This window comes from Vulpes vulpes, chromosome 1 (assembly GCF_048418805.1).
Source record: "Vulpes vulpes isolate BD-2025 chromosome 1, VulVul3, whole genome shotgun sequence".
In the NCBI taxonomy this organism is placed as follows: Eukaryota; Metazoa; Chordata; class Mammalia; order Carnivora; family Canidae; genus Vulpes; species Vulpes vulpes.
Window position 1 is genome coordinate 98,363,367 of NC_132780.1, and position 13,947 is coordinate 98,377,313.

A 13,947-nucleotide genomic window follows, 5' to 3' on the forward strand; every position below is an offset into this window, starting at 1 on the left:
AGTTTAGCACTGCCTTCAGCCCAGGGTGTGATCCTGGAGACCCAAGATCGAGTCCCACAACAGGATCCCTGCATGGAGTCTGCTTCTCCCCCTGCCTGTGTCTCTGCCTCTCTCTTTCCCTCTCTGTGTGTCTGTCATGAATAAATAAATAAAATCTAAAAAAAAAAAAAATCCACATCATCTTACATCTTACAAAGTTAAAGAGAATAATATCAATAATTTTATTTTTATTCATTCCCATAAGATTCTCAAAATCTTAAACATCCTACTCTATCTAAAATGTACATAGGGATCCCTGGGTGGCGCAGCGGTTTGGCGCCTGCCTTTGGCCCAGGGCGCGATCCTGGAGACCCGGGATCGAATCCCACGTCGGGCTCCCGGTGCATGGAGCCTGCTTCTCCCTCTGCCTGTGTCTCTGCCTCTCTCTCTCTCTCGCTCTCTGTGTGACTATCATAAATAAATTAAAAAATATATATATTAAAAAAATTTAAAAAAAAAATAAAAAAATAAAATAAAATGTACATAAAATCAAATATAGTTTTATTGTGCCATTGGTTAAGTATGAAATAGGGAATTAATAATTTAGTGGTCAATTTATTTTTCAACCCATCCAGTCACAAAATCAGCATGCCCTCTGAATACCTATTGCTTTGATACAGAAAAACATTGAAAAGAGTATAAAAATCTGTTATTTCTTTTTCAAGGATATTTCTTTGAAGTCAGAAGAGAACTATTTTCTTTGTCTTGTTGCCCTATGTGATTTTATAATTTCAGTGGCTTACTTTATTTTATTTTTTAAAAAGATTTTATTTATTTATTCATGAGAGACACAGAGGGAGAGAGGCAGAGGCATAGGCAGAGGGAGAGGCAGGCTCCCTGTGGGGAGCCCGTTGCAGGACTTGATCCCAGGACCCCAGGGATCATGACCTGAGCCAAAGGCAGACACTCAACCACTGAGCCATCCAGGTACCCTCAGTGGTTAATTTTTATCCTTAAAGCTGTGATGGAAGTGAAGATACGTCGATCTGCCTTTTTTTTTTTTTCTACTCAGAAAGTTCAGGAATTTTACAAGTTTTGGTACAAAAAAATATTAATATTTTAAAGTGTCAACCTGGGGGATCCCCCAGGTGGCTCAGCGGTTTAGCACCTGCCTTTGGCCCGGGGTGGGATCCTGGAGACCCTGGGATCGAGTCCTGCGTTGGGCTCCCTACATGGAGCCTGCTTCTCCTCCTCCTGTGTCTCTGCCTCTCTCTCTCTCTCTCTCTGTCTATCATGAATAAATAAATAAATAAATAAATAAATAAATAAATAAATAATAAATCTTTAAAAAAATAAAAAATAAAGTGTCAACCTGAAGAGTTTATAGAGATAAGTTAGTCAATGCCCATCACTTGACAAATGAAAAAAATAGAAGAGTAGAGAGTACAATTGGTTTGCAGGTGCTCATTCACTTCAAAAATGCATATCTCATCAGCTGCCAGGTGCTGGACAATGTGCTGGACACTTGGTGTACGAGATGAATTGGACGTAACTCTTGTCTCTATATTGTTCAGGGTCTAACCTGGGAACACATGGTAATTACTGCAAATGGATTCAGACTTATTTATAGAAGAGGAAGTCACCTCATTAAAACTTGAATACTCTTTGTCAATGACTTTGAGATAATACCTAATTAGCAGAAAAGACTAGATCATAACCTGCATTTCTTCCTTCCTAGTCCAGTGCTCTTCCTATAGGATGCTGAAAACAACTTGAAGTCTTGGGATTAAAAGAAAAGAAATTAAGGAATTTCTTGGTGAAGATAACATTAAAATATCATATTGAAAGTAACCATAGCACTCACATTTTCAAGCAAGGAGGTCCATCTCTAAAATAACCGTGCCATATGGATTTGATCTTTTTAAAGCTAGGATTGTAGCTTTTATCCCTGTAAGACTGGACACAATAAAATGTCTAGGTCATTTGGGAGATTAATACATATTTGTCTGGGGAAAATGCATAAACAAAATCCAAACATCGTATGAATAAGTCGCATTACTTAAGAAATCCGGGCTGCTATCTAGTAGGGTTTGAGGAAGTGATACCTCTGGCTGGTTTTGAATGGTTATTAATTTAGACTCTTGGATCATCTTACTCTGATTTATCAACACAGAATCAAAGATGAGAGCTTCTGCCCCATTTAACTACTTCAAAAATCTTCACTAACACAGGGGAATAAAACATTTCTACAAAAAGTAGGGTGGTAATTTACCTCCACTCAAGTGATGTGAAACAGTTTAGCTGCTCTTTGGTTTCACTACCCCGGGACTGAAATCTGTGAAATGATTTTACCAGTTGTTTGGCTGATAAGAACATATACGCTAGGTTACCTGAAATTTGTAAATCAGAATTCGTCATTTTTGGTGGAGGTTTTGTTTTTATTTTTTTATTGTTTTAAAGATTTTATTTATTTATTCATGAGAGACACAGAGAGAGAGAGAGAGAGGCAGAGCCACAGGCAGAGGGAGAAGCAGGCTCCATGCAGGGAGCCCGACGTGAGACTCGATCCCAGGTCCCCAGGATCACACCCCGGGCTGAAGGTGGCGCCAAACCGCTGAGGTTTTGAATATGTGTTTATCCACCTTACATGAATATTGCTTTAGGAGCTGGCCTGCACCAGGGAAGGCCTTAACTATCTACAGATTGTGGGGTTTTATAATTTTATAACATAAACTTGGATAAATCTGACTTAGTATGCTTTTGTCTACTCTCTTTTTCTTTGATATTCTCTAATAAGTTGACTAAAATTTCCCCTGAGTAATGAAAGAAAACATTACTTTCTACTCCTTTACCTTTTTTTTTTTTTTTCCGAACCTTCTCAGTCTCTGAAATAATACTTAAATGAAGGAAATGTACTGATTGTTTTATCACTAGTTTTCCATTCAAGGAGAAAGGAGGTGCTTTCAAATAACAATTGTTGCTTTTATTACTGTAAAAAAGATACTAAAACACGAGTATTAATGCCCCTTAGAGGTAAAATTCCTAATTCTTCCAGGGGAATTTTTTAAAGATGAAGATGGTATAATAGATAAGTATTTAAGCACAAACTGACTACAAGGGAGATTGTTGATGAGAAAAATTCAGAAGTAAGTATGCTATACAAAGAATTTTGCCTTATACATTTAAAGAGTTTCCTGCCAGTATAATTTTATTAATGAAGATAAATTATTGAGTCATAGTCTCAAATTTGTTGGGCAGTTTCAGTAGAAGATTTAAAGATCATACTTTTATCAAGAATGGAAAAATTTACTTGTGTGACTCCCACATATAGTGTGGGTTGTGCTATTCCTGAATTTGACAACTGAAAGAAGAAACACTTTTGCTCATCTCCCCATAACAATATTAGGCATCAAATGGGGGATGATGAGAAAACATTGCCCTTTCTGAAATAGTTTCTTACTAGGAGTAGATGGCAAAAGACTTGCATCTGTTTAATTAAATCAGTTTTCAATGACTATTCTTCAACATCATAAGGGCAGCTTAGAATTAGTAGGAAAAGATTCCATGGTTTTAGAGAATACTTTGCTTCCAGTTACAGCAGAAAAATCTCTTTTTCAGATCATACCGTTGAATTCTTTGTTATCTTGGACACACTATTTTTCTTCTGTTTGTGCTTCAATTGTCCGTTCTGTAAAGTGAATAGATTAGTATCTGCCCCAGTAATTTCAATACAACTGCTGTGAGATTCCATTGAGATGGTACATACGAAAGTCTTTCAGAAAGAGTAAGGATGTCTACACTATTACTATTTAGGGTCTATTATTGTACTCTGCACATACTTGAAATCTGATGAATACCAGCACATTGGATGGGTAAAGCCCATCAGCTGGCCGCCGGGGCCAGAGGATGCAAAGCAGGGGCTATCCCGGCTGTACCCCTCAACTGCGTTCTCGTTCTCCATGTGCCCTCCATCCTTCAGAAATACTTTCTGCTGCAGGGATAAGAAGCTTGCCCGTGGCGACTTAAACAGGGTGTTATTTTTCCACCGTTATAAGAAATCTTGAGAGACAGGTGCTAGCTGAATCAGCAGGTTCGGGTTCCACAATTATCTTTCTTGGCCTTTGTTGCACATAAACCATTACGCTGAGAATCAATGGGACTAATGCAGGTAAAGCAGCTTCCATTACACTTGGACCATCTTCTTAGGGAGAAAAAAAAAAAGGTATTTCCAAGACTTTCATCAGATTTCTGTCTGTATCTCTCCGCTCCTCTTTCCGAGCTCACCGGCCACCCGTAACGACCACGTCTGTGTGAGGGAGGACTTGGCCCACTGCGATTCTGAGCAAGGTCACCTTCTATGAGCAAGCAGAAAGCAGGTGTTCAGCATGCGACCCATGGCACCCACCGTGTTCCTCAGCTTAACAGCTTGTCTTTCCCTTCATCTATTTGTGTATTTGATTTTGCTATTTACAGGCCAACTTTTACTATATTTTCCAATCTTGCTCACATGGGATTCCCTCCCTGTGGTTCCTTCCAAGGGCTCAGTCAGAATGGAATGCTTGCTCCACGTGGCCTGAGTGAAATGCCTGGTGCCTGCTTTCCATCGCAAAGGCCCTTTTGAATGGACAGAATCAGGAACGTCTGTATCTTCAAGGCTAACAGAGGCCTTGAACACCAGTAAATGATGGACAAGCATTTATTAGACTGAATATATATGTGTCTACGTACCTTTTCCTTTTATCTAAGATTATTGAATCGTATTTAGAGAAAGTCTAGTTACTAGTATGAATCACATTTTTAACTTTTCGGTTTACAAACTATAGCTGCTTTCCTGTTATTATTACAAGTCCTGTGCTGTAGCTAAGAAGTGATTATGTGACTGCCTTGTCTTTTCCTTAAATGCCTGAGTATAGCCATTCATAATATTAACAAAAAGTGATTGAGTGTTTAGTGAATACCTTTATGCTAAATGTTGTAAAAGCAGTAAAAACCTCAAATAAAATCATACAGATAAACTTATAAGCAACCAAAGACACAAAATGAAGCGCTGCAACCCAATCTTTTAAAGACTCGGCATTGCCCTCTTACAAATTTAAAAGCGCTCAATGAGCTAAATTGAAACCAGAAGTTAAGTGCATGGTTTGTTTGTACTTTATATCATTCCCCCCCAGGCGATATGACATGAGATATGAGTGGAAGTTTCTAACCAGTGCTCAGGAACAGTGTTCAACACCTAATTCGTGTTTGATTGGGGTGATAGAATTTATCTGAGCGGCCATCCATGTGGCACCAAAAGCTGTTCAATGTAATGTAAGATAACCCTAGTGCAGCCATTCTTAATAAAACTAGAAAACAGCAAGATTAGGTTAATGATCGCTATCATTTTTAGTTAGTGTAACTGTGCATCCTGACAGCGTATCTCTCTTGGCGGTGTGTTTCTCAGGAAACGTCCAGTGGGAAGATACTCTGGATGTAATGTGTTATCTCTCAAAATGCTTTTAATGATTATAAAAGTTAAGGTTTGTCCATAGAGGCTTTACTTGTGTGCAGATAACCTGTTATTCCCACTATGAAGTTGATACAGGAGAATTCTGGGATTCAATGATAAAATGTATAGGGAATATTTTACATGTCAGAGCTTTATGCCATTAAATCTCAATGTAGCATTGATATTAAATAGTGGAGATTTAAGAAATCACTGACTTCCAAAGATAATCTGGGGGAAACTTAAAAAATTGGGACCTTCAAAATCCTCAAAACAATTTCAGGAGACTTCTTGGTAGGGTTTTCACTGTGATTTCCATTGTCAATGTAATTCTGGAATTGAATCCCAGGAAACATTACAGTATTTTGAATCTTACATAAGATTAAACAAAAATAATAGAGTGGAGGCATATTTCTGTAAGAGCAATAAATAAATAAAGAACAGTAAATGGGTGGCTGAAATCGATAGTTCATGACCAGTTCGTTGGGCTTTAAGAAATGTCATTCTGAGAAGTCCAGAAAAAAAGAAGACACACTTACTTAAAAAGTTTTGATTGAGGGGCACCTGAGTGGCCCAGTGGGTTAAGCAGCCAACTCTTGATTTTAACACAGGTCATGATCTCAGGGTCTTTCTCTAAAATAAATACATCTTTTTTTATGATTTTATTTATTTATTTCAGAGAGAGAGAGAGAGAGGAAAAAAACGTGAGTTGGGAGAGGAGCAGCGGAGAGGCAGACAGAGAAGCAGGTTCCCCCCTGAGCAGGGAGCCGGAGGTGGGGCCGGATCCCAGGACCTGAAATGAAGGCAGATGCTCAACCGCTGAGCCACCAGGCATCCCTAAAATAAAAAAATCTTAAAAAAAAAAAACTTGTAATCTAGTAATAATTCACAGGTAGATCAGTTTAGATAAAAATTATACCTCCCATGTATTTGAGATACAGACAAGGAAATACATTAATCTTCCATTCAAGCCATTGCCATAGAAGTAAAGGTGCAACACTGTCGAGGCAGAAGGAAAAAAAAAAAAGACATAGCTCCCGAGAACCATGCATCAAGATTCTTAACATGGTGGCTCAGTCGGTTAAGCGCTTTGGGCTCAGGTCGTGATCCTGGGGTCCTGGGGCCGAGCCCTGTGTCCATCAGGCCTCTGCTCAGAGGGGAGCCTGCCTCTCCCTACGCCTCTGTCCCTCCCTCCTGCTCGTTCTCTCTCTCTCTCTCTCACTCAAATAAATAAAATCTTTTTTTAAAAAAGAATCATAGAATAACGAAGCCATGATCTGTTCCTTCGGCTGCTTACGCTTGCAAGAGCAGTACACAGAAACCAGTGAAAAGCGGTGGCGTGTGGAATGCAGCACTCTCTGCAGTTCAGAGTGTGCACATGGCATCATGTTCTAGAAGGGAACGGCTACATGGTGACATGGCTTTGCTGTGTTTTCTCCACAAAGAGCTCAATGCCAAGGAAAGCTGTGAAAACACGAGCTGGAAATTTCATCACACTCTAGTGCCAAAATAATCTAAATCTTCGGAGGTTTTTTTCCCCTTACGAGTTGGTGCAAATTCAGATGTATATGTGGAGAAACGACACTGGGCCACAGGATGGGCTTCTGTAAATCCTGGGAGGGAAAAAAAACAAACAAATGGATTTTTATTCCTAGTGCATGCATTCCCTAACATTCTGAAATCTGCTTTACATATTTTCAAAAATACATTTTCAAAATGACCACAGGCTTTTAAAACAAGTCCTTTTGTTTGTAGCTTGCCGACCAGGTTTCTACAAGGCCTCGGATGGTAACATGAAGTGTGCCAAGTGCCCACCGCACAGTTCCACCCACGAAGATGGTTCCATGAACTGCAGGTGTGAGAATAATTACTTCCGAGCAGACAAAGACCCTCCATCCATGGCTTGTACCCGTGAGTAGTTCTGCTGCAACCCATGCTTCCATGTTTGGTTTATTTTGTTGTTGTTTTTTTCTTCTTGTTATTGTGCCTCTTTATTTTTATTTTTTTAAAGCATTTGGCCCATTTCTTTCCGTTATCCACGTGCAAACTGAAAGCTTCCCTTGCTTTACTCCCCACGCTTGGCTCACCACACATGCAACATTCATCACGCAACACGAATGAGTTTTTAGAGCACTTCCTGCGGCAGGACCCCCAGAAAGAAAGAGAATTTTCTTTATCTTGGTTTCCGTCTTGTGTTACATTTGACAGGATAGGGAGGCGACAGCTGTGGGACCTGCGCTTTTACATTTCTATTACATGCTGGTCATAGGTCATAGGGAAAAAGGACTGAGATTTATAAAACTAATAGGAAAGTTTTCATAGCTATCCGCAAGGGCATTGAATTTAGTAGTGAATTCCCTTGCTGGCCTTGGGGAGCGCGCCTCCAGCCTGGAGCCAGAACTCCCCTGTTCCTGGCCCAGGGAGGCCCGCGCTCTTGAACCCTTGCGTCTATAAGCTCGTGGACCCCCCAAGGGCGAGTGCAGTGGGTAATAGAGGCAAGATGGCTATTTAGCTCCCTCGGTGCCCCTGTAGGTTATCTACGGCCCTGGGAGTGGAAAGCAGCAGTGAGGCTCATCAGCCCTTGTTGAACTGCTTTGCAGGACCTCCGTCTGCACCAAGAAATGTCATCTCCAACATCAACGAGACCTCGGTCATCCTGGACTGGAGCTGGCCCCTGGACACGGGAGGCCGGAAGGATGTCACCTTCAACGTCATATGTAGGAAATGTGGGTGGAACGTACAGCAGTGTGAGCCGTGCAGCCCAAATGTCCGTTTCCTGCCCCGACAGTTCGGACTCGCCAACACCACGGTGACGGTGACGGACCTCCTGGCTCACACTAACTACACCTTTGAGATCGACGCCACCAACGGGGTGTCAGAGCTGAGCTCGCCTCCGCGGCAGTTCGCCGCCGTCAGCATCACCACCAACCAGGCTGGTGAGTCCACCTGGGCGCCGGCCCGTGCCGACTCGAGCCGGGGAGCCCTGCCCACTCGCGGAGTGGAAGGAAGGGCGGGAAAAATTGCTGGCAAGGGCCCCAGCATCTTCTTTTCTGACCCATTTCGGCAGCGGGGCTACCTTGAATAACAGCACGCACTTCTCCGGGCAGGCATAATATACGTATTAGGTCAGTTTGAACTAGTTTAATCCACTGCTTTCCAATTTGAGATCTTAAAGTAATTGGCGCACCGGAGATTGTACTTGTCGGGGCTCCTTGGGACATTGGGATATTTTTAAAGAGCTTGTGAAAGGTTATGCAGGATACTTAAAATTAGAAATCTCTTTACCTTAGTTATAATTATACCTTATTTTTATATCTTTATTCAATTATTGTATGCTCCTCGGAAGCCCTGAGTATCACAGCTCAGAGATAATTCTCTGATTAATTAAAAATAAGAAAATAAACACATTTTATTTGATAGGAATGACTTGTACTTAAATATTCAAAGTATCGAACTTCCAGAGAAGCGTAGTGACAGGAGGTCTTGGTGGAGAACCGTTGATGTAAAACTATCATAAATGTAAGTCACTTTTGCATTTTGCACTGACAGATTTTTTTTCCAATTAAAACAAACTAGTCCGTCGGCAGGTGCTAAGCCAAGGCCCTGGAATGTGGACTGGAAAAATGAGACGACAGGCAGGCCTCAGTTTTCTTTATCTGGCCTCCGCCGGGTGTTTTCTGAACGGCTGACGCATCTCTTCCCCCGGTCACCTTACACCTTCCCTGCTTTCCCGTTCTCTGGGAACCCTTATGACCTCTTTCCTATCGCTTTTGTTTTATTTTGTTTCTCAAATGGGGCAGAGTCCAAAATTGTTTCTGAGATTGTAGTTGTGATTGTGTCCAACACGGGCAGGGGCATAGTGGACAAGAGCCGCGCAGGTGACACCGGCGATGAAGAGGCCCGTGGCCCCGGTGGTCAGCAGGCCCGGCGGTGGCGGAGCTGCGATCCTTGCACACTCGTTGCTCCAAGGTGCGACCTCGGGGGCCTCCGCCGCCAGCGAGCGGTCAGGGCCCATCATCTACACACAGATAAATGGTGGAGCCCAAACGGGGGGCAGGGGGGAGCCAGGCTGTGCCCTGAGGAGGCTCCGGCTGCAGGCACGGGGTTCACCCTGGGGCTGGAAGTCAGGACGCCGAGTCCGCCTCGCCTGCCCCCTGCCCGAGGCTGCCTGCTGGGACTGCCCTCCGCCCCAGCCGGTGGCAAGTGTCCCAGAGGGTGTAGAAAGGGCAGGGAGCCAACTCGGGTGTCTCTAGCTGACAAAGGCCAGAGCGGCAGCCCGGGAACTCGCCGAAAGAAGCCACCTTGGGTTCACCTGGCCAGCAGTTGCCAAGAGACGTCGCCCAGCTGGTACCCGGGGAACCTGCACCCGTGGGACTCTACTGGCTGCTCCGATCGGCATCTACACTAGTTCAGAGCCCTTCTAACTACCCCTGTGGGTCCCCAGGCAATCGATCGTCTCACTTTCTGATTCCGAGTCCCTGTGCCGTTCCTTGTTTCCTCTGTCGATGCAGCTCTCACACCTTTACACCCTGGCATTGAGTGACAAATGCACTTTCCTTGCGGGAGACACGGGACTTTGAAGGAAGCTGAACCATGATTCAACTCTTGCATCCTGACTCTGTGACCCCCCCACCTCAAAGCTACATCCCATACCGCCGACAGATGTTCTTGCTTCACTTCAGCTAATGGTAGTTAAACTTTGTGACTAATAGTATTTAAAACACTGGTGACTTAGATTTGCCCAGCGGCCTTCCAAGAGCAAAAATAATGAGTGATGCTGTTGCTAAATATTCCCTGATTACAGCTTCTCGTATTCAGTGAACCAGGGGTTTTAAGAAATCATAATTATGTGGCAAATGGCTTTCCCGAATCCTATATTTCACACTGATTTACTACCTTGTTTAAAATAGGAGCCTCCATCTGTGTTATAATTATCTCCTAAGTCAAACAGAAACGTATAAAACAAGCAGGAGCTCCTTCCTTCCTGTCTTATCATTGGCCCCTGGCTCTCCACGTGCATCCATTGGGAAGCTGACAGTTCCAGATCCCTGGGTCAGGGCGACCACCAGCAGCCGAGACAACGGGAAGTAAATGGGGTTGGAGCTTTGGCCTCGCAGTCGCAAGTCACAGGGGAGACACACACAGCAGGGACCACAGCAGCTACTCCCTCTAACCCCACTATCGTTTGGGGTTTTGTTGGTTGGTTTGTTTTTTAGGGAATCACAGTGTGTCCACACGATGCAGCACTAGGCATTTGATGTATTCACTTCGGGGTGTCTGAATCCTGCTCTGTGCCTGGGGTGCGGGAGACCCTTGTTGGGGCTCCAAACCCCACGGTTGGAGCATGAGCAGGATCAGGGCCAGGCGGCGGGGCCAGGGAGCCCTGCCTTGTCTGGCTGCATTTTCGCTCCTGTGCAGGATAGTGGCCGGCCGCCTTGAGAACGGGCTCCCGCCGGGGCAGGGGCGGGCGCGGCGTGCAGCCCTCCTGGCCGCCGGGTCCCGCGAGGCCGCGGGGGCGCACGTGTGCCTGACCGTAGCCGGGAGGTGGAGGCCTCTGACTGTCCTCGGGACTCCGCCCAGGGCGGGGGGGGGCTGTGAACGCGGGCGGGGTTCAGCCCTTCCACGCGGCGTGCCCGTGGGGTCTAAGCCCCGTCTGCGCGGAGAGCCGGCTTCGCGGAGTCGCGGGCCTGGGAAGGCGCAGCTTGGTGCCAACGCCGGTCCGTGGTTGCTTCCTCAAGGGTGCGGGTTTGCCTTTCAGTCCCGAAGATCGCTGTCCCCTGCTGGGACACCTGCTGGGATACCCTGCGGGATACCTGGTGGGACACCTGCTGGGATACTGGGTGGGAACCTGCTGGGACACCTGCTGGGATACCTGGTGGGACACCTGGTGGGACACCTGCTGGGATACCTGGTGGGACACCTGCTGGGACACCTGCTGGGATACCTGCTGGGACACCTGTTGGGATACCTGCTGAGATATTTGCTGGGATACCTGGCTGCTGGTTCTCAGCCCCCATCACAGATGTGCCCCATCCCTCCATCCCATAGCACTACCATGCCAGACTGCGGCAGAAGCACCAGGACAGGTTGTGGGGCTTGCACTCTGATGTCCACCTCACCCCCGTTTCACAGCTGGAGGCACTAAGCCCCACAGGCTTTTCCAGCATCCCACCAAGAGCCCCACCTCCCATTTCCATCCCCAGCCCCACCTCCATTCCCTGCTTCCATCCTCATACTGTTTCTGTCGTCCTGTGACCCATGCCACGAGCTACAGAAGTAAATGCTGAGCCGTGGTGAGGAGAGGGACTTGCTGGAGCATTCGCTCTAACTTGTGCACCTCTAGTACTTGGTGCTCCCTCTCAGTCATCTGCCCCGGGGTTTCTCAGGGGTGGTCTCACTACACCTCCCTTACCATCCCTACTCTTCTGCAAACCCAATCTTGTCCTTTGTGCCCTCATTCTCCACAGGTGATCTTCCCTCTGGGATACTGTGATTTACAAGAAGAAATGATGTATTTGTTGTTGGTCCCAGGTCAGGGCACAAGGCTCCTTAAAGCCCCCAGAATTTCCCAAGCGATCAGAGTACTTAAGGTGTATGTTGTTGGTCATAACCCCCTCCCACAGGGCCTGCATTTATGTTAACAGATTGGCTTTTGGAAATCCCATAAGGGCGAGGTGGAGGGGGGATAGCCAGATAAACCAGACCAGGGATCAGAAGGTGGAGACGGGCTGGAAACACAATTCAATCACCAGGGGCCAAGGACAAAATCACTGTTGCCTACGTAATGAGCCTCCTTAAAGGGTGAAAAGATAGGATTCAAAGTGTGTCTGGTTGGTGCTGGTGGGCAACCTGTCAGGACAGAGGATGGAAGCTCGGTGGCCCTCCCCCGCACCTGCCCCCAGTTGGATCTGTGTGTGGTGGGCTGCTAATCCTGTAGGCCCAGTGCTTCCTGCATCCAAGAGCTGCCCCAGCGAACTGATGGAGCCCAGGGAGGAGGTGGTGGGACTGTGACCCACAGCTGGTGGCATCAGAGCCAGGCTCCAGATTGACCTGGACTCAGGCTAAGCGACTGAGAGGAGGGCAAGGGGACGGAGCCCCAGCCTGGAGGACTGGAAGCTGATTCCAGGTAGAAGGAGAGGAACTGAATCCAGGCACAGGACACCCAGCTCAGGGCCTCAAGAAGTCCTCCCATGCTGGTAACCCTAGGAGAAGGGGGCTGTGAGGGGAGTGTTGATGTTGGAAGACACCCAGGTGTGTTTCCCTCCTACGCTGTCCTCACACAGCAAGACCACAATGGGCAGGAGGAAAAAGTAACTGCTGGCCTTCCTCGCGCACTGCCAGCCCGGCTCCCTAGGCCCCCGGTCCTCCCGTGGTCCCTGCAGATTCCACAGCCTGTGCAGAATGTGCCCAAGCAAACCCCTTCCACATCCCCAACATGGGGCCTCCTGGCCCTTTGTTTTTTGTGCAGTTGTAGAGGTTTCCTTCCATCTTAGCGGAGGTTCCGAGGAATGAGATAACGGGAGGAGTAGTAAGACACACACACACCAGGGTGTCAGTGGGTGCGGGAGACCCTTGTTGGGGCTCCAAACCCCACAGTTGGAGCATGAGCAGGATCAGGGCCAGGCGGCGGGGCCAGGGAGCCCTGCCTTGTCTGGCTGCATTTTCGCTCCTGTGCAGGATAGTGGCCGGCCGCCTTGAGAACGGGCTCCCGGGGCAGGAGTGGGCGCGGCGTGCAGCCCTCCTGGCCGCCGGGTCCGCGGTGGGACCTACTGCAAGGTTTCATCCTGTTTCTCTCTGAATGTTCAGTCTAAGGTTAGTTTGGTGTTTTGTTTTGTTTTGTTTTATAGAGTGATCCTTACTTCTTTTGTTCCCTCATTCATACTAGGGCTTGATTTCTACCTTCACACAACAGCAAGTCCCTTCCTAGAAACCAGTAATAATTTCCTATTTGTATCTTTATGTTAAATTGTTAGGAAGAATATAAATTTCATGGGCCAGTGGACCCTCTCTGATGTTCACATTTGTTTTTGTCAGACTTGGAAACAGTGCCTCCTAGCACCTTAAAATCACTCAAATGTTGAATGAATGAATGAATGAATGAATAATGGAAATTTCTACCATTCAAAAATTAAAATATAATCTCCCTCAAACAACTTCCTCTCCTTACTTTCCTCCTCTCTGCCAAGGTAACCACCACTCCCCAGTTCACCAGATTCTAATCTAACACTTGGAAGCATCTTTGGTTCACCTTCTACACATGCTACTGATTTTTCCTTTCAGTTGTGTTGGATCCTCATACTTTTTCCTCTGTTTGGAGTGTTCATTTCTAAAATTCCTGGTTAGAGCATTTATGAATGAATGATGTGATGAACTGCAACAGTCGTCTTTTAGTTATGTTGAGATTCCAAGATAAAAAAGAGTAGGAACTAAAATGTATTCATTTAAATAAAACCATTTTACTGCTTAGCAACTTAGATAGGTGT

General features: G+C 45.8%; 1 protein-coding gene across 4 annotated transcripts in view; it reads left to right on the top strand.

Moving 5' to 3' along the window:
- Positions 1–13,947, top strand: part of EPHA3 (EPH receptor A3) — a 324,141-nt gene that overhangs the window by 196,356 nt on the left and 113,838 nt on the right. For all 4 annotated transcript variants that reach the window (XM_072721035.1, XM_072721049.1, XM_072721042.1 and 1 more), the window contains exons 4-5: positions 7,220–7,375; positions 8,065–8,400. In XM_072721035.1, coding sequence (XP_072577136.1) covers positions 7,220–7,375; positions 8,065–8,400 — 492 coding nt within the window. The remainder of the gene's footprint in view (positions 1–7,219; positions 7,376–8,064; positions 8,401–13,947) is intronic.